The sequence below is a fragment of the Corvus cornix genome, chromosome 4A (assembly GCF_000738735.6).
Source record: "Corvus cornix cornix isolate S_Up_H32 chromosome 4A, ASM73873v5, whole genome shotgun sequence".
Taxonomy (NCBI): Eukaryota; Metazoa; Chordata; class Aves; order Passeriformes; family Corvidae; genus Corvus; species Corvus cornix.
In genome coordinates, this window is record NC_047058.1 from 17,652,541 (window position 1) to 17,679,135 (window position 26,595).

The following is a 26,595-nucleotide window of genomic DNA, read 5'->3' on the forward strand; positions in this document are numbered from 1 at the left end:
GGCCTCACCACCCTCAGAGGGAAGAATTTCTTCCTAATCTCTAATTTAAATCTGCCCTTTTTCATTACCCTTTGTCCTGTCACTCCAGGTCCTTGTCCAAAGTCCCTCTCCAGCTCTCTTAGAGCCCCTTTAGGTAAGAACTGAGTGAGGCTAGGCAGAGCCACTAAGTCCCTGCACACTCAGGACACCAATATTATTTGGTTCTATAGCATTTTTTCCCCCAAAGTGCCATGTCTGCTGTCAGCACTACTTGCTTTAATCAAAAAATAAATACATTTCAGCGTGGCTCATTATGCTAAATGAAAACAATAGGGGGCTAATGAGCATTGTGAACGAGGCATTAATACAGCAATCAGAGGTATCCTCAAGACAGCTGCATCTTTCTTTGAACATGCAGTGTATACAATTGTGACCTCATCTGTTAAATTTAATTCAGGGAATAAACAGATTTAGATGTCTAACTTTGGTTTATTTTTGTAGCATTGTGCATCGTGTTACACTTACAATTACGAAACAAAACTGCCAGCCCGGTTTGTGCAACTGTTCAGGGGTCATTCTTACTCGTCAATGAACAAGACTGTGTTAACACATCTAATATTCAGAATTTTGGGTAGAAGTCAAAGTGTTACTCTCACAAGTGTTGTGGGAGGCTTGGGCCAATGTCAGTCTGTAAAGGGAAGGTGGCTGTGGCTCTGCTCTGGCCATGGCATTTCTGAACACACCCAGCCAGGCTGTCCTTGAGTTGCGTGGGTCCCCAATGCTGAAATAACACATGGAGGCCAAAACTTTCCGAATTCCCTTTTCCTTTATTTCCCTTTTACCTCTCCTCCCTGAAAGTCTGAAAACCAGAGACAGTCTTGGTCTAAACGCTGGCGGACAGTGGGCTCGTCAGAGCGGCCACCACCCCTGCTGGTGTGGCAACGTGGCGGGCAAACCCCATAGCGCCGTGACACCCGCCTCGCCTGGGCGGAGGCAGCGGGACAAAGCGAACGGGGCAGGACCGTGAAGACAAGCGGCGTTCGGGACGGGAGGGTCGGGCCCGTGAGGGAAGGAGGCGTTCCCTCCCGCCCCGTCCCTCCCCTCAGCGCGGCCGCCATTTCAGGAGCGCTGAGCGGGCGCGCGGCGCCCCCTGGCGGCCCCGCGGCCGGCCCGGCGGCCATGAAATCCGTGTTCGTCACCGTGGGCACCACCAGCTTCGACGAGCTGATCGCCGCCGCCGGCTCCCCGCCCGCGCTGAAGGTCAGGCAGCCGAGACACCGGCACCGGCTCCGGCCCCGGCACCGGCCCCGGCCCCGGCCTGCCCTCCCGGGGCTGGCGCCTGCGCGCCGCGACCTGCCCCGCCCTCCCTGCCGCGTCCCGGCAGTGGTGCCGGGGTGCCTGAGCGGGCCGCAGCGGTTGGGGGGTTCCGGCGGGGAGAGGCGAGAAGTGTTGGTGGAGGAAGGGGAGGGACGGCGTGTGGCACGGAGTGGGGACGGGAGGGGACAGCGGTACCCGGGCCGGGGTAGTCGGGAGCTGGGCCAGGCCCCAGAGTGCCCGAGCTGAGAACACCCCTCATACACCCCCTCTATCTCCGCCTCATCCCTTCACTCCACCCCCGTCACCCCTCCCCATCATCCCCTCTTCTCCATCCCTGTCTTCATCTCCCACCATCCTCCCCACCCCCGTTATCCCCTCCATTCATCCCTCCCGTTCCCCGCAGGCGCTGCAGAGCCGCGGGTACCAGAAGCTGGTGCTGCAGGTGGGCCGGGGCTCGTTGCCGCAGCCCAGCAGCAGCCCGGCCGTGGCGGTGGAAGTGTTTCGCTTCAAGGACTCGCTGGCTGAGGACCTGCAGAGCGCAGACCTGGTCATCAGCCACGCAGGTAGAGCCCCGTCTGCTTCCCGGGGCTCCCGGGCCCTGCTGAGGGAGCTCCGTGGGATGAAGTCTCTCCCGCTCAGCGGTGGGCTGGCTGGGCATGTTGAGGTCCACAGCTAGGGGTGGGTTGTTCAAAGAATCCTGTTTCAGCAGCAAGTAGGAGGGTGTGTCATCTCTCACTGTGTTTTCTGGTTCTCTTGTAGGTGCTGGTAGCTGCCTGGAGACTCTAGAGAAAGGAAAACCACTGATAGTAGTAATAAATGACAAGCTGATGGACAACCATCAGCTTGAGCTGGCCAAACAGCTCCACAAGGATGACTGTGTCCTCTACTGTAGCTGCAGGTATGCAGCTGCTGTGGCTGTTCTTGCTGGACAAGAATGTTCAGTCCATGTTATGGCAGAACTGAGAATGTAGCAAGGAAACGTACATCCTTCTCTGTAACCTCCATCTGGATATTAGATTTTCAAGAATGGATAAATTTACACCATGTAGTCATTTACTACACTTAACCAAGCCTTTTGACCATGGCCTCTTCTAATTATTTTTTTCCATTTGAGGGTACATGTATTTAAATTAAAAGAAGAATACTTGGATTCAGGGGGATTCATAAATCAGATGTTATCTGGTTAGTGACTTTAACTACCTCTGTCTTTCAAGTACTTATTCAGGCTGCCCTCTTAACTAAACTTCCTGAATCCACCATATCTTCTGACAAGGAGTTTCACAGATCTACTGCCTGTCACTTCAGGAAAAAAAAACAAACTCAACCAACCAACCAACAACACACAAAAAAACCACCACCCCAAAATAAACCACCAAGCAAACAACACACAAAAAAATGCCACCATCACCAAAACCCCCAGCACCTTTTGTTAGAGTTCATCCTGATTCCTGTCAGTTTTGTCTCCTCTCCTGTGCTGACTGTATCTTACTGTTTTCTCTTATGATTGACTCCACTCTAAAAATAACAGATGACCTCTAAACTGAAAGCAGAGAAAATGTAACTCCCATTACTTAGTCTGCATCTTGTTCCTTTGCCCTGCAAGCAGGATTTCATATGTTTCAGAAGAGCTTTCTGAACAGACTAGGCCTGGCATTCATTTACATTGAGCAAGTTTCTTAAACTCATTATCTTGGTGCTTCTGTCAGCTTTGGAATTTTTATTTCTTTGTGTTGGGCAGTGCTAAGCATTTGAGCCTTATTTGCAGCCTGATAATAGCAAGTAACAGATTGATGTAGCTGTTCTTTCTGGTTCTGTGATCAGGAGAGAACTCTGCCATGTGTTCAGATAGAATGGATTTCCTCATGTGGTTTATGGGGACGAGTCAGATCTTTTTCAGTCTCCCAGCATTGCAACCAGAGAAGATTAAAAAGTTGCAAAGTTGAGCTTTTCTCTGAATGCTGATGGAATTGTGTTCTCAGCAGTGGTGGCCGGGGCCTGCTGCTCTGTGCACTCTTTTCCTTTCCATACATATCCTTATTTATACGTATACTTATTTATACTACTATACTTCCATGCTAAAGAATTACGTATGGGTGAAGAGAAAGAAAACTATTTAAAAATTTCCTGTGGGATGGATCGTTCTTTAATTTTTGGTTTTGCTCTGTTTTTACAGCACTCTTGTGGAGACGCTGCAGTCAATGGACTTGTCAGCTTTGAAACCTTTTCCTCCTGGACAGCCAGAAAAGTTTGCTTCATTCTTGGATAAAGTTTTTGGCTTACAATAAACAAAACAGAGAAATAAAAATGTTGGAATAAAATGTCTCATCTCCTACTGTGGCCTTCAACACTAAAGATCCACCAGCTGGGCCAAACCCTCAAAGAAAATGTCACTTAATACTAACTGATATTAAGTGGTTTCCAATTTAGTGCCAAACTCATTCAGCTTTATTTATTTATTCAGCTCTTAAAAGAGCACAATGCTAATAAGGAGGGAGTATAAACTGCCTAGTTTCACAGACAGACATTTATATCATAAAATCTGCATTGGGATGGTAATTCCAGTGATGAGGACAAGCTAAACTACTTCTTTACAGGCATGGCATATGCATAGTGATCTCTTGACCATTTTTGCCAAGTAGAGGTGGAAATAAATTGTCTTTGTTGATGTTCCTGTGATGTTCTGCAGATGCCTTCAGCTCTTGTTTCATGTGTTTACAGAAGCACTGAAAAGAGAGCTTAAAAGTGAGAGATTTAAGCCTCAAAAGGGAAAAAGGCATGAGCTGCAAACCTGCTGCCAAACTGCCCACAGCTGCCCTGGGTTTGGGTGATTTACCCACAAAGTAAAACAGAGGAATAGGCTTGGCAATACAATCACTCCATTTACATGGTGTTACCTCATCATAAACCATTAGTTTGGACTTCTGCACACCCAGTGTTTCCTATTTAGATTACACATAAGGAAGAAATTCTTCCCTGTGAGGGTGCTGAGGCCCTGGCACAGGGTGCCCAGAGAAGCTGTGGCTGCCCCTGGATCCCTGGAAGTGTCCAAGGCCAGGTTGGATGGGGCTTGGAGCAACCTGGGACAGTGGAAGGTGTCCCTGTCCATGGCAGGGGGTTGAAACTAGATGAACTCCCTGCAAATGCAAGCCATTTTGTGATTCTTTGATGCTGATCAGGGCTTTCCATTTAAAGTTTTTAAATTGACAACTATGTTGATGTTACATCAAATTTTTAAGTAAATATTTTGAAAACCAAAGGGAGTTTAAAATGTTCATGCATGTTCTTAGGTTTCTAATGTGCTAGAATTTTACAAGTTCATAATTGGTGCTAATTGCCCTTCCTACAAGGACATTATTCATTTGGGGGGATTTTGTTTTATTGTTTAAAACGAGAAAATGAAACTCCTGAATTGGCCCATCTGATGTCTAAGTACAATTTTTATGAGCAAATTAAATGTTCATAAAGGCATTCTAATCAAATCAAGCACAAAGGGCTACAGGTGGAATAAATCAGGCCGCACAGTTGTGCAAGAGTCATTTTTGCCAATCCCCCAAAGTTTGCCCCAAATACTTGATTAGGAGCGACTAAGATTTTTACTCCCTTAATGATTTCTATGGAGCTGATATTTCAAATTCACTGCTAGCAACTTGCCTCCAGCCCAGAAGCGCAGAGGGAATTTTGGATAACCACTGGACTGATGTTCCCGCTGGTTATTTGCAGTCGAGCGATGAAGTTGGAAGGAGCCAGCTTAGCCAAGCCAGGTGCGGGAGGAGACGCTGGGGATGCGCACCCACGCCGGGAGCCGGGCATCCTAAAACGGCCTAGAACAGCCTAAAATGGCCCCGGCGGAGGCAGCTCCAGCGGGATGCGAGGGGCCGGAGCCGGGGGCTGGGGGCCGGGCGGTCCCGCAGGTGGGCGCGGTGCCTCATTAGCGGCGCCTCATTAGCGGCGGCCGCGCGCCCCAGCGCCTCGCGCCTCGCCCGCGTCTCCGTGCCCGCCTCAGCCGTCCCGGCCGGGAAGATGCACAAAGGCTCCAAAAAGTACTTTGGGCAGAAGTCCTTCAGCGAGGTGGCCATGGACGAGTACTTGGGCAGCCTGGGGCTGTACCGCAAGATGACGGCCAAGGACGCCTCCTGCCTCTTCCGAGCCGTCTCGGAGCAAGTGCGCAGGCCGGCCGGGCTGGGGGCAGCCGGGGCGCCTCAGGCCCGGGGTGGGCCGGGGGTGCTCCTGGAGAGCCGCCCGGGTGCTCAGAGCGCGATGCCGGCAGCGGGGAGGAGTGGGGATGTGTGGGGGATGGGTGTGGGGATGTGTGGGGATGGGTGTGGGGATGTGTGGGGATGGGTGTGGGGATGTGTGGGGATGGGTGCGAGCGGCTCCGGGCGCTGGGGCTTCCCTCAGCCCCAGGTGCCCCTGAGCCTCTGCACTGCCTCTTCTTGTGGTGGCGTCAGTCTGTAGAATTTATGCCTAACGCGAGGCTTAAATTAAACTCTGAAATTTTCTCCTTTATTACCGTTATTTTTCCAGCTGTTTTCATCTCAAATTCATCATGCAGAAGTTAGGAAAGCTTGTGTCTTGTTTATGAGGCAGCACCAGTCTAGGTTTGAATCCGTAAGTACCGTGTGTTGTATATGTATAAGCTGAGTACGTGTAGTTGGGAAGTGCTGCGGGAGGGAGTCGGTGGTTTAGCACTGAGAACACGATGCTTTGCCATGCTTGGTGCTTGTAAGAGAGGAGAAATGATAGGATGGTTGTCCCTTACGTTGGGTTGCAGTTGCATAAGTTTTATTTGACTTTGGTTCTGAAGTTTCTGAAAACAAGCAAGGTACTGAAACCCAAGTGAGTAGGGTGAGTTACTTGTATGGTATATTCTCTGGGGAGCAACCATTGCAAAATTTAGTAGTAGGTGGGAAATGTGTCGGATTTTTGGAGCAAGAAATGAATATCGAAAGATGGTGGGAAATCCCAGAACAATTACATGAAGTCATGGGGGTTTTGAGGTGGGTTTTTTGGTTGTCTTTGTCTGTAGCAGTTTGTGTGGGTTTGTAGGGTATTGGTGTGGTTTTTTGGGGATTGTGTTTTGGGGTGTTTGCTTGTTTTCCTTGTAGTCGTATTTAAGTGCTTTATCTAATCTAGGAGGGACTTGAGTATTACTTGGACTCATGTCTTTAATTTTTTTTGAGGATCTCTTGGTATTCTCACATTGATACCCCAAATCATTCCCGTGTTCCATGTGCCCTGGTCCCTCCAAATCAACAGCTGGTAGCTGTGAAGTAGTGTTTAGGTTTAATTTTAACTTTGTTTTCTAACTGCCTAAGTTTTTATATTTGCTTTCTTTGTTTTGTCAAAAGTATGTGGAAGGCTCATTTGAGAAATACCTAGAACGACTAGGAGATCCAAAGGTGAGCATGATTTAAGACTTATTAAGAGATTTAAATTTGAGGAGACTAGAACAGGAAGGTGCTTAGGTGATGACTTAAAATGTAGTTATTTGAGTTTGTGGGATTTTTTTAGATAGACCCAAATCTTGGTGTCTCATTTACATAAATAATGTGAATAAACTGTACATGTATAAACAATACCAATTTCAGTGGGGAACTTATGTGGGTGCAAAGGAGCAATCTCTGCAGGCTGGATAGTAAAAGCTTTTTAATAATTGTAGGGCTTTCTGGAAAGAAAAAGCAAAATACATGGAGTGTACCTTGCATGAAATTTTTGTCAGGCTTTGCAATGCCCTGCTTCTTTCTTTAGTGTTCAGATACGTGGGTTCAAATTGTTATTTCTTTAGTCTAATCAGTAACCTTGGTAAATGCAGCAGTCTCTGAAACAAATACGGGTTTAAAAAAAATGTATCTTGAGTGATGTGTTGGAGCAGCTCTAGCAGCAACTCAGTCTAACTCATTTTGGTAATTGTTGCCATCCCATGAAGCAGACCCTTTTTACCTCACTCTCCCCCAAATCTTTATATCTCAACTTTTAGTGCATTGATTGATGAGTTTAGATAGGTATTTTAATTCTACAGAAACCTAGAATACAGTTCTTGATGTTTAGATGCCTCTGCTATCTCATGTAATCTCCTAATCTTGCATAGGAAAGTGCTGGCCAGCTGGAAATGAGTGCTTTATCAATGATATACAAGTAAGTACCTCTTTCTTAAGATTTACTTTGTTTTGCACTTGGTGTGGGGTTTCTGGCCCCAGAACCTTCTATGTGTTTGCCACTGAAATGTGAATGTGTGAAGCATGATGAGAAATGCTTCCCTACAAAACTTACTTAAGTGGCATGTAAATGGTGCCATCACAGCCCCTGATCTAATGGGGATTAAGGGCAGGGTCGCTTTCCAGAGACGCTTGTTTGTTATCCTTTTGCTGATGTTTTACTTGAATGTCAGGTGTTTGCTTCTAGTGGCTGAAGGCTGGAAAATGGGGAGAACCAAGGAGCTGTGTGCAGTGGAAACACTGTGTGGTAGTTAGAAGTGACTAAAACTCATGTGGGTGTTCTTGAAAGTTCCAGAAGTGAGGAGTACCTGCCCTACCTGCTATGTACACACTGATATTTATTTCAGAGGTAACACAGAACTGTGCAGGTGCTGCTGTCTTGCTAAAGATGCTGCTATCTGAAAAAGCAGTCTGGCTCTCCAGTGGTAGAAATTAGAGCCCTCCTTTTGCAGGCTCACTTTGTCCCAATGCTAAAGGAACAAACTGAAGTTCAGCTAGAATTACTAGCTCCCTGCACTGAGGTTCTAGTCCTTTTGCAGGGTGCCTAAACCACTTAGACTGAATTGTCTTAGTGTCTGAGCACCCTTCTGTAAGCATAAGTACTTGACTTAACCTGTGAGTAAATATCATGGTCTTTCACAGATAATTTTTATTTTCCCTTCAGGATGGGTTTTCTCACCTGGCCATTTCTTTATTCATTTATCAGGAAAAATGCTTTGCTTGACTTTTTTCTGTAAACCAACAGCTCTAAACTGCTCCCTGTAAACTTCTTCATAACACAGTTCTACTGAAAGTCTGCTCTTGCTAGTCTTGTTTTCCCTCTGCTTACCTAGGCGAGACTTCATTGTGTACCGGTACCCCGGGAAGCCACCCACATGTGCTACAGGCAATGACTTTGAAGACAAGGTCAGTAGAAGTGAGGGCACTTTCCTTCTGTTCCCCTGCCAGTCTGTTTTCTTACTTTTCCTGAAGCTGGATGAGGTGTGCAGTTTTTTCCCTGGGAAGGGATGACTGTAACAAACTGATTGATTGATTTTTGTGACATATAGTTGGTCCCAGTTCAGAATGGGAGCTATTAGAACAGCTTACCTACATCAGAACTACTGCTGGGGGTAAAAGGAAGGTGCATAAAGGACAAATACTCTGTATTACCTTGCATCTGACCCCTCTGGTGTTCTCTGGAGCTGCATAGATGTGGATGAACAATTATGTGGCTATTTCAGGCATGATAGCGATGAAGTTGCTGTGGTGTGGATTGCATGTGGGCTGTTCTATTTGCCAAAGTGGCCAGTCTGCTCTGAATCTGTGCTGCTGCAGCTGTTAATGATCTGTTGATGAGCACTGCTGTCTTCATCTACATGTGCTTCTTTCTTCACCTACACACTTTCCTTGTAGCTTAATTTAATTCCAAAGTGAGCTGAGTTTAAAAATCAAACAGCATGGTCTAAATGTGTGCTTGCCCTCCAAGGCTTTCCCACCAGAGCTCTCATTAAGTGTTGGCAGCTGTCTGTCATTACACTGTGAGTACGGGCAGCAGCTCCTTCTGGTGCTGCTCCTCCTCACCACCAGAGGAGAGCTTGTGTTGGCAGAATCCACACAGCACACAGAATTGAGTCCTGGCATCTCAGCTCCCTCTGGGAGCTGGTTTTCTGGGAAGCATCCTCACTGGCAGTGTGCTGACAGCTGCTTGAGGGCTTCTGCCCGTTGCAGTTGACTGTGGTTGTGTGCCAAGAAGTTTGGTGGGACATGTTTGCATGGTGTGTCAATGCACGTGTTGCAGAAAGCATCTCTTATGCTTCTTAAAAGCAAGGTTTTAAAGGCTGGAGAAGTAAATGCTCTTATAGTCCCTCATAGAGAAGGATGAGATGTGCCTTTGACACTTGGGACAGTGTGGCTTGGGGTGCTGCATTCAATGTGTTGTATTTATTTTACCTTCTGAGCAATTGGTGGTCTTGGAGGTAAGTGGGAAACAAACAGCAGGATGTACGGGTGCTTTTTTTTCTTTGTGTGATACAAAGTTACTTAGAGACTTCACCTAAATTTCTGCTTGGAGCTGATGCTACAGCTTTTTCTTATTTATATTGATAATATTAGCCATTTTCTTGATGAGTTGATGTCAACTGTAGAATGAGAGGGTCTCAGATAGAATTTGGGGTTACATCATTCCAGCCTTAAAACCTTTTTTTTTTTTTTTTTTTTTTATTTTTCCCAGATTTTACTGTGTTGTTCTGGTAATGGCCACTACGACTCTGTGTATACAAAACAATTCCAGGAAAATGCTGCTATTTGCCAGGGTAAACTTGAAATCATTTTTCTCTGGAAGGGAATTGTGTGTTTTCATATGTTTAGAGGCAGGGTTTATTTCAGTTTTCAGGGGTGGGGAGAAGAGAGATGGAAGCTCACTTATGGCATATTGTTATGCTTAGACTCATTTTTTTATTTGTTAAGTGGGGTATTGGTCCAAATGGCTTCCAGAGGTCCCTTATTCCCAACTGAGTTACTTTATGATCCTGTCCCTAAATTTGATGTCCCTGCTGCCTTGTAACAGTAGATAATACCTGAAGATATGCCTGCCTTGAAAACTGCAGCAGTTCTTATGTATCTCATATTATCGAGCTTTGTATTGATTTGTTCAGCTGTGTTATATGAGATCCTCTACAAAGATGTGTTTGGCATGGATGAGGAAGAATTAAGGTCTGCAGTTGAGGTGTTTCGAAGTGGATCCAAGAAGAACAGAAACAGTGGTCCTGTAGGAAGTGAGGATGCAAACTTTGGTTGTCTCCATGAAAAAGTGCCCAGAAATTCATCAGAAAAGAGGTAGTATATTGGGGAAGAGGATCTGGCAGGAGGGAAGCAAAAAAACCCCTTCAAAACCTTGCAGAGGACAACTTTTCCAAGTTTCTTTGAATTTTTATGAAATATTAACTCTTTTTTTCCTATGTCATGACACAAACACAAAGCTCAAGTATATCGTGGGAGAGAGAGTGCTTTCTTTGGAGCTGGGAAGTGTCACATAATTGAATATCCTCTGCTGCAGGCTGTGGTATAGTTGTGTGTTTCTCTAAAATGACAGCTTATTTGTAAGTAAAATTGCTCCTTATTTCATTAGAGCTTTTTTATTAATTTTTTTTTAACGAGAGACTTAGTACTCTTCTAAGCCTCCACAGCTTTGAAGGGCTTGAGAGCTGCCTCTGAACGCCTGCAGACAGCATTGGTTTGATGGGACCTGGCACAGAGTGTCTTTTGTACTTGGCAGTGCAAGAACTCAGTGGGATCACCTTCATCCTTTCCTAACACAGGCAGTAGCCCTCGTTAGGGGTGGGTGTTGGAACAAGCAAAGGTCATGTTCTTAAAGCTTGGAAAAGGCTTGTCCTGCACTGCATTGCACCTCGCTAGTGTTTAAGGCAAAATGTACCACTTGATGGCACCATGGTGCTTTTTCAGGTTGTGTGAACAGTTGGTGATACTAACCCTGGCTAGAAATCGTGTGTTGTATCTTTTGTAATCTTATTGTCAATTTTTTAGGCTGGACAACTGGGAGGGCAACGATATGGACAATCCACAGGAAACCAAGTTCAAACAAGGCATTGAAGAACAAAAGGTTTGTCAGTTAGAGGAAAATGCCCTTATGGTTTGCTTTTGGGGTTTTTTTTCTCTTGTATGATGTTACCCTTGTTAGGACTAAATCCTCTTTACCACTTTCTAAAAATGGGGTTTTGGCAAGGGGGTGGCTTATTTTTTCTGTCTGCTTGTCCTTTTGGTTTTGCCCTTGAGTTTCTCTTAAATTGGAGATGCTCTTTTCCTTTCTGAAATTCTCTAGTTCTTCTCTGGCTGATTTTTATTTCCCCCAAAAGATGGAGCTTAGCAGATGTTTCCTGATTTGCTGTTTGTTTTTCCCAGGAGATGGTTTAAATTAGTTCACTTTTGTCTTGACCATAGTATAAATTGCTTCAGAATACTTTTAGAAACTCTACAGAATTAGTTTTCAGATACAATAACTGAAATTCTCACCAACTTTTGAAGCTGTGGCTTCATTGGTCTTGTTAGCTTCCTTTGATTCTTTTTGAGTACAGAACGTGCCAAGTGTTACTCTTGAGCCTGTCCCAGTGCTTTCCAGGGTCTGTTTGCTCAGCACCTGAGTGCCTGAATCTGTTCTCATACTCTGAGTTTTAGCTTTTAGGGAAATAGAGTGGAAGTGAAAATTTTGGAAAATAGCATCTGTACATTTTAAAATGGTTCACAGATAGTGGTAGGATAAGAGGCTCTGCTGAACACGTGAAATGCACTTGTTAATGCTCCATTCCAATTCTGTTTTTAGCCTCCAGAAAATCCTCCAAAGATGCCTGTTCCTTACAAAGTGCTAAAGGCACTGGACTCTGCCATCTATCGAAATGTGGAGTTTGATGTTTGGCTGGACAGCAGAAAAGGTATCTTTGGAAAGGGGAAAGCCAAAAAACTCTTCCTGCAGTAGGCTTAGCATTAAATTTATGAATCTGAGTCCTGTCACCTGTTTGTTCACAGCTGAAATGTGAAGGATAGAGGTGAACCCAGCAGATAGCTGTAGGTAGGACATGTTCTTGGTTTCCTGTCTGCCATTCAAAGTACAAAATACCCAGCTTCTGATACTGTATAATGGTACAAGGTTGCTAAAAATCTGATCTCTGCTCCTTATTGACTGTGTACAGGAAGTAGGATTCAAAGCAGAGCACAGAACTCTGTTGCCATTCTGTTATATTGGAAAGCATTCAAATGTGGAGTTTTTTGTTACAGCATGTGTGCAAAGACTTCTTTTTAGAGCACGATTTTGGCCTCAGAATTGTATAATAATGAAGATCTCAAATTTAGCTTTGAGATCTGTCAGAAGAGTTTTTGTCTTGCTTCCTAGCCCTCTTGGGCTTGAGCATTCTGCAGAGATCTCATGGTTCTCATGGCTTGGGAAAGGCTGGCTGCTTTTTGGCTTTCACAATGGCTGATCTGTAAAGCAAGGAGTTTCCAAGAAAGATAAGGTTTTAAGTGATATTTGATGTCTGACCCAAAGTGCTTTGCATGCTGAAGAACTCTAGCATTTTACCACTTCGTAATCAGTAATGAGGATCATTAAAATTCTTGGAACAGAGTGTGGTAACCAATTATCTGTGTAGAATACTGACGTGCAGCGAAGCCAGGCAAGGAACAGAGGTAAAAAAAAGCTGAAATCTAACAGCAAGGAGACTTTAGGCAATGTTAGCTTTTCCTGGATGACATTTCATGTTTGCCAAGTGCCACCAGGACTCTGGCAAGATAAGAGATGTCCAACACTCTTAATTCCAGGATTTGCATTAAATGCAGGATTAACTCTGTACCACCACAGAAGCTGCAGTGTTGGAGTAGTAGTGCTGCTTGCTGCATTACCTGGATGTTACTGGTCTCATGTGACTTAGACTGGTTATGGTCTATTGTAAGAATATCTAGAGTTACTCCACTGTTACTATGGGGAATGTTCAGGCATGCACAGGAAGTATTAATTCCAGTGGCCTATAAAATCATAGCTGGATGCTGTCATGAAGTACTTGTAGGATATGCAAAGAAAGAACAGTAGTTTAAAGGCTTTTTTTTCCCCTTTATTTATTTATTCATTTATTTTTAGAGCTTCAAAAAACTGACTACATGGTGTTTGCTGGGAGACAGTACTATTTAGGAGACAAGTGTCAGGTTAGTACTCAAAGGAGACCCAGTTATGATAAACTGTTAAAACTGCTTTAAATGGACTATGATAAACCATGAAGTCATTTGATTTCATTGAATTTTCTAAGGCTTTTCTCATTCTCTTTCTTGTAGATATTCTTTTAAATGTAATTGCTTTCTAAAATCTACTTTTAAACTTGGTAGTGTGATTAAAAAAGTAGTTTGGGAGTTCAGTGTGAACCAGTCATGCACATTCTCGGAGTGTGGAAGTTCCAGGCAGAGCTCAAAATGCAGAGGGGGTGCTTTTGATGTAGTTGTCTTTAGATTTTTGCACTTGGGCTAAGCAACAATTCTGGATAGTCTTATCTTTCTTCAACAGTGAAGTAGCAAAATATTTTTATAAAATAAAAAGGGAAGAGCTATGAAGGGAGGAGTAGAATGATCTTGGACAGGAGATGCTGAAAGGAAGGTCAGTTTTCTTTGTATTCTGATGTCATATGTAGTGAGGATGTATTTTTTTTATCACTCTTTAAGGTAGTGCTGATGATTCACTCAGTGACTTGTTTCTCCCTGAGCTGAGCTTTCCTCTTCCTACTTCATCTTCTGTTCTTCTCAAGTTCTTAAGCAGCAGTCTTCCTTGGTACTTATCTTCTGGGCACAGGGAATAAAAATAAGTTAGGGAGCAGGTATCTTGCCTCTCAAGTCGCTCACAAGACTGATTTTATTTCTTTTTTTCCTTCCTCCCTGAAGTTAGTACAGTGCTTTTTATTTTGTCTGCAATTTGAAGTAGTGTTTGAGACTCCTGGGCCAACTCAATAACATAGGACTGGCTTAGGAGCAGCCTTTGCTATTAGTGGTTTGTAGACAATATTCTGATGCAGTTTGGGTTTTTTAGAGCTTCCCTTGTTCTCTTTCCAGGTATGTCTGGAACCAGGAGAGAAGTATTACAATGCTCATATCCAAGAAGTTGGACAGGATAGCAACACGTTGACTGTGTTTGTTGAGGAGCTGGCAGAAAAGTAAGCAGTGTGGTGATGACTTCAAGTTTAAACTCTTTCTGGTTGAGGGGTTTGTTTTCCCTCTTGGATTTCTAATGACCTAAAATCATTATTGTAATGCCTTCTGTGAAATCTTGCTGCTCTTACCTCACTGGAATGTAAAAGTGATTTTTGCAGTTTGGGCTTAATTCACAGAGAGCAAATTGCCCTCTGCTGTTGTGTTTCTCTGGAGTTTTTATCTTGTACCCAAGCAACAAAATAATTGGCACTTCTGGTGAGTCTAACCACTTTCTCCCCCTTGCTGTTCAATCATTCACCTTCCTCCAAAGCTAGGATTGACAACATCCTGCAAAAATTGTGTTGTCCCATGCTTTCAGGTGTACAAAGGAGGCATACAAATGCAGGCAGGGGGGAGAGGCTTGACCTAGGAAGTAAATAGTGTTGAGACTAAAGCCTAGCTTGTCTTTTTTTATTAAACAAGTACCAGTAAGGTGTGCTTGGTGCCAGAGAAACAGATGATTTATTTTCACAAGCTATTTTCTTCTGTGTTGGTGTTGCTTCAGCTTATGTTGTTGTGCAGAGTGTCTCCCTGCTAATGTGGGTGTCCTTCCTGCAGGCACACAGTTCCTTTGGCAAACTTAAAGCCAGTGACAAAAGTGGCTCCTGTCCTTGCTTGGAATATGGCTCACAACAGAAGAGGAGGAGCCTATCAGAAAGTCACAGGTGGACACTTCTCAGGAATAGGTTTGTACAAGGCTTCCAGAAGCATTCCTTCCCTGGGGAAGTAGGGGAGGTGCTCATGATAGTTGTAACTGTAGCAGTCTTTGGATATTGGAAGTGGCTTAATTCACCCTGTGATATAAAACTTGGTCACCACGGGGGTTTGGTGTAAAGTTACCTTTCAGAGAGAGATGAATTTGCCTTTGCAAAAGAGCAAATCCATTGAAATACAGAGCAAATTTGGTATTGCTCAAAATTGACCAGGACAAATTTGCCACTTGAGAACCATATAAAAAGGCATGTCAGTGAACTGGAGAGCTTGTCTGATCTGGCATTAGCAGAGATGCATGGACAGACCAGGGCTTCCCTAACCAATTAAATATGGGTTCTATTTAATTTGGAGGAGGAGTTGTGAGGTTTTTACTTTATAAATAAATGCAGCCTGCATAGGGAGACTTTAGCACTGAATTTGATCAGCTGAAGCTTGAATGTACTCCCATGTCAGATGCTTGTGTTCTCATCATGTAGAATGCCTGATTGAGCCTTCTAAAGAAAGGTCTGTAGTTTCCATACTTAAAATGGAATAGGCCACTCCCTTTCTTTTCTGTGGGTGCAAATACTGAGTCTTCTCCTCATCATTTGAGACCGTAGCTCAGGTTGAAGGTGTAAATCTTTCTTTCCTTAATGGAAACTGCAGAAATGGATATGAAAACACGGAAGAGGATGCTCAAGAAAGTCCGTGGGAAGGAAGTGTTCATGGCTGTGGCGTACAGCAGGGGACAGCCAGTGCTGCCACCCCGGCTGCAGCACAGTGCTCCCTCAGCACGCTTCCCTGCCCTCCACTGCTCCCAGGGAGGTGCAAACATGGCACTCTACAAACCCTATCACCAGCAGAACCCTCCCAGACACCACCGTGACTCCGGCATGCCGAGGTAGGAAGCTCTGAAAACTTGAGTTGGCCACTTGTTTTCTGTTCACTCTGATTAGGAGAGAGTTTGTGCTGTTTAGGTAAAACTACAGCTGGGAGGCACTTCCTGATAATTGCAGGAAGTGCAAATACCCTTTAAACCCAGGGGATCTGCCTGATTTGTAAGCAGGCACAACACGCTTGGCCCTCAAATAGCATTCTACCCCAGCCCAGGATGGAAAGGCTGTCAGAGCCATGGCAGCTTCTCCTGCACTCCTGGTGAACGACAACAAACCTCTTGTACCAAACATTGCTCTACCAGCCGTTGGGGGGAGGATGGTGGGGCATGAATTGTCTCTTTGCATCACAGTGTGAAACAGAAGGTTTCTTGTGGCTCTGCAGAAGGAACTTGAGTTAAAATTGAGCAGACAAACGCAGGTGAAATTGCAGGTGGTGGTGATTCTTCACCTCCTCTCTTGTTCCTAAAGCTCCTGCAGCCGCAGCCGCCGCCAGCTGCAGTGTGTGAACAAGGAGTGCCAGTACGGGTTTGTGGCAGGGGCTGCAGAGGAGCCTCGAGGGCCAGAAGAAACTGCAACTTTCTGTGAAATTGAAGGAGATGATGACTCTGCTTTTGCTACTGTGCCCGTAAGTTATGAACAAAGGGTAAGCTGAAGCCTCTCAAAGTGAGACGAGGAGAGGAAAACTGTCCAAATGCACAGCAATTCCTTGCCTAAATTCACAGCAGCTTTTTCTGGTTTTCTTGGACTAAGGTTTTACAGTGAATGCATTTTTGAGAATGGAAGACTGAAATTAGTCTAGCTCCTGGAGAACCTGCTTAAAAACTTCAGTTTTTCTAGATATTCCCCATCTTTCTTTGTATCCTCAGTAGCAACACTTGTTTTCTTTTTAGCATTTTCTTTTTAGCATATTTTCATGAAAATAGTTTCTCCTTTCTATTGCAGTTGGAAAACAATCTTTTTCTCCTGTGCATATCCTGTCTGTTTGCCACACTGTAATTTATCATTTGGGCAGCAAGATTCAGAAACTGGGTAGTGATAGCCTGGATTTTTTCCTCCAAATTTGTAGTTGTGATATTTTGGATTAACATGTTGTTCCTGACAGTTTCTTCTGCTACAGAAACAGGAAAAAATTATAAACCTAGACTTTTCTTAAAGCAGTCTTTTTGCTGAGTTGTAGATAAAGTGGCAGTGTATTCTTTAAAATGCTTTTTTTTTTTTCACTTGTAGTTTAAACCTAGTCCAAAGCTGGGTATGCTAAAAAAAAAAAAAAAATCAATTTATACTTGGGTATCTGAATAGGAAAACAGATTGTTTGAATTTTTTTGCTGTGTCAAAGCAGTGGACTTAACTAGTGTTAGACTTGTATTTAAGTGAGGCAGAGGGAATGTGCTTAGGGGCTGTTTCAGCACCAGTCATTTTTTTCTTTCCCTGATGTACTAGATCTATAATCTTTGCTCTGATTTTTCCTCAAAGAGTGCCAAGGAATAAGGACATATTATCCTGCAATTTCTTTTTTCCAACATGAAATCAATACAGCTCACTGGCTTTTTCTCCCCCTTGCTAGACTTGCCTGCAGCTCCTAATGAATAGGTTTTCATGTTCATTCAGTGACTTTGTTATTGTCAATGCCAAAGCTTTTTCTCTATCTCTTCCTTGTCTTGTTCAGTAAGGAATATGACATTTCCTGGAGAAAGATGCATCTCACAGAGGACTCTGCCATGCTGCTAGAAGCCTGGTGGGAGAATCTTCTGACTTACCACCTCTGCATCAACCTTGGAAATCTTTCAAGCCTCTCTGAGCACTTTATTGATCTTGTAGTCATCAAAGTCTTCTGAGGAGAGTTTTGAGTGTCACCTTAGCTATCACAAAAGAGTGAATCAACTTTTTCCTCAAGCAATCCTGTATTCCTCCTTCAGAGAACTGATCTTAAACTGGGGTGCAGCTAAAGACTGACTTCAGTGCAAAGATAAAGGACATGTAAAACACTGAAGGAGTGCTCTGGGCAACCCTGGGGTGTGCTGCTCTCTGAAATAGTCAGGGTTGCACATGTGGGTCAGCCTAGTGCAGACAGTGGTGTCTGTGCCAGCAGCCAACTTTTGGTTCCCCTAGCTGTGGCTAAGAGTAACCTTTTCTCCACAATAATCAGTGTTTGCATGAACTGGTCTGCTGCTGGTATGGGGGAATGCTCCAGAATGAGGAATGCACTAATACTTGTCTGGGATCTGCTCCCTCCTTTTCAGCTGTGTTAGAGCTTAGGATAAAGCAGGCTGAGATCTGGGAGGGAGCAACTTGACTGCATAGCACAGGACAGTGGTAGATCTTCAAGAATAAAAAGTGTGGAAGGCAGAATAAAAGGAAAAGGAAACAAGTGTTTGTTGCATTGGAATGGACACACAGATGATGCTTCTAGTAAGCTTTGGTTGCAGCAAGCTGGGTCTGCCAGCCTGTTTCTGTGTGTCTGTCTCCATAGAGCATGGAAAGGTTTTAAATTATTTCTAAATGCGTGCTTCTGCCTTTGCTTTTCAGAGCCAGAGTAATCCTGCTCCCATTGTCCATGGTCCGGGGGGGTTTTGGGTAGCAAGGAGAAGTCCAAACTCCCTTCCATCTAACAAGCAGACCCTGAGTACCTTAGAGGAGGAGGAAGCAGCAAGTGAAAATGGTGAGTTCTTAAAGGATTAATAGGCAAAAAAAAAAAATTTAAGAGATTGTCAGTGTGCTTTTCATTGTCAAAAGTAGGTTACTTCCATCTCCTAGAGGAGAAACAAAGTGAGATGATACTGAAAGCAGGTTATTAATGGTGAACTGGAATGTAATTACAGTAACTCCAGCTTTAAGCTTTTTTGCCCTTTTTTTTTCCCCCCCGAATTAAAACTTCCTGTTCTCTCTCCATTGTAGGGCAATTTCATGAGGAATATATTTATGCACCTCCAGGTAAGTAGAAGTTTAGTCTTCACTGATAAACATTTGGTGAATGTAACAAACTCCTCAATTATGACCTTTTTATAAGTTTCTGAAGGATTAGATTTAATGCAGCTCTGCCACTTAATTTTGCCTATGCCCTCCAGATCCCAACTGTGAGACTGCAACAGTATTTAGTTCAGCAGAACCTACAGCAAGCTTGGTAAGTTTTACTCAGTCTGTTCAGATTTGAGATCCTTGAGGTGTGTGGCATTCCTCATGGAAACTGTCCTTGGATGCATAGTAGGCCAGAGACTTAATAAAAGAAAGGAATGCTTATTTCATTTATCCATTCACCCTCCTTTTCCTCCCTGAATGGTGAGGTTTTTATCTGAGTCTGCAAGTACTGTCTGGATTGCACTAGATACATTAATGATTTTCCACGTTTCCCTCTGCAAAGAGAGAGTGTGTATTTGACTGCTGTTTACTTTTCTTTCTCTGCTCCAGACAGCACTTGCTTTTATCAGGCCACCCTTCAGGTTGTATTCCAGTTAATCTTTCTCTGTGGAACTGGAGAGATCTCATCTGTGGTAGAATTTACCTTGGAATTTTTTTATTTCTTTAAATTTAGAAACTAAATCTTTAGTCACCTGCTGCTCCACAGTGGAGCAGTCCTGATCACACCAGAATAAAACTGTGTTTAGTTGAGCTACAAAAGGCACTCTGGGTGTATAGTCCATATTTTTTTTTTTTTTAAATTATATAAGGGTGTGTTATGTGTGCCTTGTGGCTTCTTTGCCACTTAAATGGACACTGCTTTGCTTTGGAATCGCTTCAGGAAGAAGGGCCAGTCTTTGTGTCACCTCGAGATGAAGTGGTTTCCTACAGCTATCCACAGAAGGTAGTGTCTGGTACTCTGAGTTGTATGTCACACTTCCTTTTTGTGGTGGCCCTGTGGAGAGGTGACCACTCTGCTTGGACTGTGTCCATTTGTGGGGACCCCTCACAGCCTCTGGCAGCAGAGAATACAATTCCCTGCAAGTACAAGCAAAACAGAAGATGCCTTGCAGGTGTCTGCAACACTAAGCGGGTATTTTCAAGCCAATTTTCAGAGAGTTTGGATAGTTAGTGCCTTTACAGCTAGGATTTACAAAATGCATTTAATGTGAAGTGAGAATTTTTGACGTATGTGGTATTTTCATAGTCTGTGTCAAAGCCAGTTGCAGAGGCAGACTGCTGAATATTCTTGACTCTTTTCCAGATGTTGGTGAACTCTGCAACAGTTTCTACCTCCACAGATGTTTATAGTGCTCCAGCTACAGGTCTCTCTTCAAATTCTGCTGCCTCCACTCCAGCCAGTGTCATAACAGCAGCTCCCCCACAAACAGCAGTTCAGCCTGTCATAGTATCTCCCTATTCTGTGGGGAGGCCAGGTAGAGTGTACAGACTGCAGCTGTGGACTTGGATTTCCCAAGTTTTCAGTTACATTTTCCCCTCCCTTCCTCCCTCCCCATCCAAAACAAGTGTTAAAAGGCTTTAAAAAGTGTCACTTGCTTTGGTTTAAACTTACTTAGCTGCAACTTGGCTGCTGACTTCTTGTTTCGAAGGGGCTGTTGTCCCTGAATTTTTATGGGAATTGGAGGTCTCTGCTTTGGGTTCCCCCCCCTTGCCTCCTTTAATTATTAATGCCAAGTGTTTGCTAGAAAATTCTTTTGAGAAGGCATATGTTCAGTGCAGCTCCCTTCACCTCCCCTTTCCTACAGCTAATTTTCCTCTTGAGCTGAGGGAGTAAAGCCTCTAGAGCACTGTCTCTTCCAGAAGAGTCACTGGGTGTGGCATTTCAGGGTCTGGTTCATTTTTGTGACCCTTGGTTCCTTCTGTGCACGGAGATCAGGTTTGTGGGTAGACACAGGCTGCAGTTGCCACCTTAGGTGCTGTACCTGCTTTGCTGTTGGAAAATGGCTGTTATGAAAAAATTGTTCTCCTTCTTGCAAAGAGCACTTCTCCTGTCTTCTGTAACTTCTCATTTAGCATCTAAAAAGTCTCTGCCTTCCGTTCTGCTCAGTTCTGTCTCACTTTTCTTATCTCTCTTTTTTTCTGCTCTGCATGAGAGTTTAGTCAGCATGGTTCTCAGCTGTCTGCTCACTGGTGCCAACCTGCTGCTGTGTTAGAGGTGTGGGCCACCTAAATGAATATTGAACAGTTGTCTGTCCAAAAAATTTTTGTCCTGACATGTCTTGAACCTTCCCTTAATTTTGTGGGCTTACTGTCACACTTCTGAGGACATGAAGTGATTAGTCTGTTCTCTGTTGTTCTCTTACATAACTATCTGTCCTAGAAGTCTGGCCTGCCTTCTAATATGAAGACATGATTGAAAAATACTTGGTTTTTTCTTCTAACTGGGATATACAGCTTGCAGATAGAAATGTAGTTATGGCTTGAGAGATTGAAACTCTCAATTGAAATTGAACTTCCCATCTAGTTTTAAAATTTCTTCTGGACACCTTTCGAAGTGGTTGCTAAACAGAATTTTGTCAGAGCCTGTATTTAGGGGCACTGAGGTGTCAAAGTACATGCTAAATTGTGTAACTTAGCACCTTGCTCATTTGACATACCATGGCAAAGTTGATGTTTTGGGTGACATTTGTTTCCTTCCAATTGTAGCAGTTTCTTCGGTGTCATTCCCAATTTATTCAGCTCCTCTTCCCCCAGTGAGTGAGGTGGGAGAAGCTGGTGCCGTTCTTCCAGCTTACTCTTGTGATCCCAGTGGCAGTGATCTGCCTCGAGGTAATGATGGTTTGTGCTTTTATTCCTGCTGCTCTCCAGCAGACTTCTGACTTGTGTTCTCCTTGGAAGCTTAACAGAACACCAAGTGACAATACATAGTGAGAAAAAATGGTTCTTTGCAACTCGCAGGGAGTGAGAAATATTATAGATATTCATGCTAAAACATTTTCACTCCCAGTTTTGAACAGAAAGTTTGTATCTGACTCAAATATGTGATTATTGCAGCTCTAGACAGCACCCTAAATAAGTGAAAGCCCAGGGAGAAGGTAAAGTCATCTTGTTCCTTGGGTGTGTAGCTTGGCCACACAGTGCCATCAGCTGGGACAGTGTTCAAGGTCCACGTCAGCTGTTCAGCAGTGAGAGTGCAGAGACCAAGCCTGCTGCTTTCGCAGGCATTGCTGCCATGCTCTGCAGTTCCTCTGCTGTCTTGCCTGTGCCCTCACATCCAAGATCTGTTAATTTTGGCTGTTCTCTTTCCTCTTCCCTGCTGTGGTACCATCTCTCTGACTGTTGCCACGCACACACGGAGTTCCTGCTTTCCAGCTTTAGTTGAATGCCCTTAACTTTCCCCACTTGGGAGAATGGGGTGTTAAGTGTGCTGACAAGAATCTGGAGTGGATGTGGATTAATAACCTCTCCAGACCCTGCCTGGGGCTCTTCAGCTGAGTCAGTCCATATGATATGGGCCATGTCCTTCTTGGCACAGACTAGGAATTTCAAAGGTTGCTAGTTAATAAGGAATTGCATGGAACATTTGTTACAGTGCTGGAGTATAATCTATATGGCCTTTATGTTAAGAAACCCATAAGGTTTTGGAGTGTAGGGCAGGGGGAAGTACATGGGTGTGCTTGATCTGGAGTTCTGTGTGCTTTGCTGAAGACACCAGGCCTGGTATAGATGGGAGAGCAGGACTTGTCAACAGACTGAAGCCCTGGACCTGGGAGGAAATCCTGATGTGGGCTCCAGCATTATTTGTTGTATCTGCATTTGTTCAGTTTTAATAGCATCTTGTATCTTGTTTTAATGGCATTTAGGACTTGTGAAGTGTGTTTATTAACACAGTGACCTCAGGTGTCCTGCCCTTGCCTGGTGCCTTGTATTTGAAGGAGCTGTTGATAAAAGCCTGCTTGAAATTACTGTGATCTAGAAACACTGTGTTCAGTACTGGCCAGAGCTTCCCATGAGCACCAGTAAAAACTATCAGGATATGAGATTTTTATCAAGAGTCAACATGGTCTTTATATTTTCGTATCAGGATGGGCAACTCTTTTTGGCTTAGCTGTTGCTTCATAAGGTTGTCACGTTTTACTGAAGATGGACTTGATTTCCAGACATCTAAAAGAGGAATATAAACAAAAACTGGTCTCCTACTGTACTGGCTTCTGTTCCAGCATTCCACAGACGTCAGTATTTCCAGTACCAGTTTGTCACTTCTGTCTCCCAGCAGTTCCTTTGTACTGTTATTGCTGCTATGGAAGCAGCTGTTTCATTCAGCTCTTATGCTTGCTTTGCATAGATTTGCATAAACAATTGAAGAACAAAATTGGATTTTTAAAAAAAACGCCAACTTTTTCCAGATGTAGATGGAATTACAGCTTGATACTAAAAAGTCTGCGTAAGCCTTTGGGTTATTTTTAACTATTTTACTGACTGTGGGCAGTGTCACAGTCAGACCATCAACACTTGCAGGACTAAGCAAGGAAGGGTCTGTGTGCATTTCCTAAAACAGCTGCATGGGTTGTTGCCCTGATAGATGGTGCTGAAAGGTAAAAGAATTGAGAAATGGCAGCAGTGCCAGAGGAACAAATCCTCGTGCATTTTAAGGCTGGGGTTTGCTTTGCTGGTGCTTTTGCCTTCCTGCAGCAGAACACAACACAAAGTGCCATAGACAGCAGGGCTGGGAAGGTGTGGGAGATGGGTGGACAGGGGAGCACTGTGGAGCCAAGGCCTGGTTTAGGGGAGGGTGGGTATTTGTGAAGATGGAATATGGTAACTCTGGAGGCGTTGCTAAGTTGAATCCCTTAGTGGTTCCTTTTGAGTTGTCTCCCTGCTTTCCCTTAGCTTTAGTACAGCTGGGAGCTCAAAGTCTGTGCTGTGGCATAGGTCACTTGCTCTTCCTGAGCCTTTGAAGCAAATCTCTATTGGCATCTAAGAAATCAATTTTTCTCATGCACAGTTCCAGAACTGCATCCTGGGATTAAATACACACTCTATTTTTATTTTTTTTTCTTTTGCCCTTTCAGTGGGTCAACTTTAAAGGTTTAAAGCTGTTTCACAGTTTTTGGGTAGTTGGAAATCTGTTTCCAAGTTCAAAACCCTGTTGCTTTTGGAGAGAGGTTTCAAAGTTCCTTCATGCACCTGGGACTGTTTCTCAGCATATCATTTACTTGGCTGGGGACAAATGGTTCAGTAGAGGGAAGACAGAAGTAAAAAAAGACTCTGTAAGAAAGCTGGGAACTGAGTACCCTTGTGAGGAAGGAATATACTCCTTATTCCTGCCTCCATTGAGCTTGGTATAACAGTTGGAGGGCTCCAGAATTAGGCAAGAGGGTCTAAGGATTGCTCTGTGTTATGTCCTAGTTGCTTAGAGAGTGGAGACTTGAAAAAAAACCTGAGTCATCACTTGAGTAATCGAGATGAATAAACTAAAATTAAAGCTAATGTCATTAAATTAAATACTAAGTTGCTCAGACAAATGCCCTGCCATTGCACAAATATCTAACTGGATTTAGTTAAAAAGATAAACTGGTTTAATGACTGATATTCAAGATACATCCTTTACCCTTGAAATTTCAAAGAAAAAGTAGTGGTGAAATACTGCCATTCATTAAGTTACTCTAACTTAAAATAAAATGTTCTTACTGTGTGTAAGTTGCTTTTGCTTCTTGGTTTATATTCCTCTGCTCTTTAATGTCATATTCTTTAATTTCAGATACAAAGGTCTTGCGGTATTATTTTAATATGGGATTACAAGTAAGTGCTTTTAAAATGAGTATAGCAAATTGCCTGTAAGAACTGCTGCGTTTCTTGACAAATGTACTGATGTATTCAGAACTTCCAAGTGTTTTAAATGTGCATTATGTGCACTGGACTACTAATATGGGTAGACTTTCTTGGTGGAGATTAAAGCATGACTCAGGGAAGTGAAGTTCTAACTCAAAATGTGAAGTACACCATCATAATTGTTTTACTGTGGGTTGTAGTGGTAGTTTTTCAGTTTTACTTTTGGTTTTTTGACTTTTTTGGAGTGTTTTTTTGTTTTTTTTTTTGATGGTGGATAAATATTCTTTCTATGAAGAAAAGGGGAAGAACCTGAGCCATTCTTGAGAGAACTTGTATACTTAGATAAGACATCAAAGACCACTTAGAGATGTGTGGATGGAGTCTCCTAGGACTTGTGCAGCTGAGCTGAGATGGGTTAGCACCATTTCTCTGTGTTCTGGAAACCTGCTCTGCTGAAGAGTTCTCTGTAGCAGTAGTCAAGTGCAGCTTCAGTGCTGCTGCTCAGGGAAGTAAAAAAAGCATTGTGAGCTCCTTCAACTGAAGAAATAGGAAAAATCTGACTATGATAGTTAATAACTGGGAATCTTCTTTCTCTGTAAAGACTTTTGACACAACAGCAGTGTGGCTGTTGCTGCAGGTATTGCAGTATCTTTCCTGGTAGGCTGTAGTGGTTTCGTGGGGGGTTTTGTTTGTTTATTTGTCTTAAAGGGCTAGGAAGGAAAAAAATGCATTTCTTCTAAGTTTAGATCAGAAAGTAGCAGTGATTTGGAGGGCTGGAGAGTATGAGGCTGTTATGCATGACTGTTTTTCCCTTTCCTCCAAGTATTGCCATCAGAGCTGTTGGCCTTCCATGATGTACGTGCAGCCAGTGCTGCCTCCATCTCCAGTAGAAGTTTACCCAGCGTATGCTGAGCCAGCTCCTGTCCTGGATCAGTCTGTGCCTCAGCTCTTCCCTGATGCTGGGCAAACTGAAGTCCACCAGGTTCCCTTGGAGGCATCAGCAAATGGTTTGTATTTGAGTAATGCTGTGTTCATGCTCGTGAAAGCCTGCATTAAAAGGCCATCAGTGCGGCTGAAGTGTGTGAATGTGCTTTTTGCTCTTTTTTTTTTTTTTTTAAGGTAACTTCCAAAACACAGAGCCTCCACCCCTGTCCTATGGGCCAGTGTATTACCCAGTGGTGTCAGACCCCTTCAGCCAGCAGCCTCTGCCTGGCTTTGACTCTGTGGTTCCTGCCTATCGCTACATTGGTACCTGGCATCCAATAAATCCTCCCCATGGAAATTCCCCACCAGTGGCGAAGGCTGGGAGTTCAGGAGCACCGCCCCAGGTTGGCTACGTGGCCTCCCCTAGCCCTGCACCTCCTGATGCACCTCAGGGAATGTAAATCTGGGAGCTGGGGGCTCCCTTTTGGGTTCTCATTTCTTGTTTGCCAGCTCTTGTTAATACTGTTTTGTAAATTTATCCTCTCTGAGAGGGTTGAGTCAGTTGATCAAACTGTGTTCAAATTTCACGTTTCTCTTCAGGTTTATGCTACTGATTGGTGACAAGATGTTGCTTTAGTTGATTAGGAAAAGCGTAGGAGAAAAGTACTGTAGTGCAGGGAACAGCTTGGATGTGAGTACAGGAAGTATGGGAAAAAACATGCTGGCACTAAAGGCGTGTTGTGTATCTCTGAGGGCTTGCACTGAACACTGAAACACCTGGTTTGTGCTGAAGCACTGAATCAGGCTGCCATTACAACTCAGATAAACACCGGGCACAGGGTCGTTTAGAGGGGGATAATAATGTTGAAAATAAGTAGACTTTCTCAGATTTCGCAAAACAAAGCTGCTTTGCCTCTAGTGGTCACATATTTGTAATAGCTGTGTATTTCTTCTGTCTGACTTCATAGTGCTTAGGTTTCGTGGCTCTGCAAAGTGTAAGAATAATGTTTTGATCTGTTGTATATTGTTGTATATTTGTGAGATTTGTTTTGTGAAAGCTGTTGCACGTATGGTGGTGGTTAATTTGCACTGACTGCACGAAATAAAAGCATTGAACACATGAACATTGAGTGGTCATTTATCACTGGCAGGTAATGTTCCTG

General features: G+C 43.8%; 1 protein-coding gene across 1 annotated transcript; it reads left to right on the top strand.

Annotated features, from left to right (window-relative positions):
• The first annotated feature begins 1,052 nt into the window (after positions 1-1,052).
• On the top strand, positions 1,053-26,556 carry ALG13 (ALG13 UDP-N-acetylglucosaminyltransferase subunit). The gene is made up of 27 exons (XM_039572258.1): positions 1,053-1,239; positions 1,700-1,859; positions 2,056-2,194; positions 3,470-3,575; positions 5,122-5,457; positions 5,821-5,904; positions 6,645-6,695; positions 7,385-7,431; positions 8,345-8,417; positions 9,724-9,805; positions 10,148-10,328; positions 11,037-11,112; positions 11,830-11,938; positions 13,138-13,202; positions 14,094-14,194; positions 14,790-14,917; positions 15,591-15,825; positions 16,289-16,445; positions 18,347-18,479; positions 18,716-18,751; positions 18,886-18,941; positions 19,557-19,619; positions 19,980-20,151; positions 21,383-21,505; positions 24,438-24,478; positions 25,332-25,515; positions 25,628-26,556. Exons 1-27 carry the CDS (start codon positions 1,159-1,161, stop codon positions 25,891-25,893), a joined length of 3,285 nt encoding a protein of 1,094 aa, XP_039428192.1. The 5' UTR covers positions 1,053-1,158; the 3' UTR covers positions 25,894-26,556.
• The last annotated feature ends 39 nt before the right edge of the window (positions 26,557-26,595 follow it).

Coding starts and splice junctions, on each gene's coding strand:
- ALG13 (XM_039572258.1), top strand. CDS start 1,159: ATGAAATCCGTGTTCGTCACCGTGGGCACCACCAGCTTCGACGAGCTG. Junction 11,113..11,829: donor AAGGCATTGAAGAACAAAAG/GTTTGTCAGTTA, acceptor TTCTGTTTTTAG/CCTCCAGAAAATCCTCCAAA. Junction 25,516..25,627: donor CTTGGAGGCATCAGCAAATG/GTTTGTATTTGA, acceptor TTTTTTTTTAAG/GTAACTTCCAAAACACAGAG.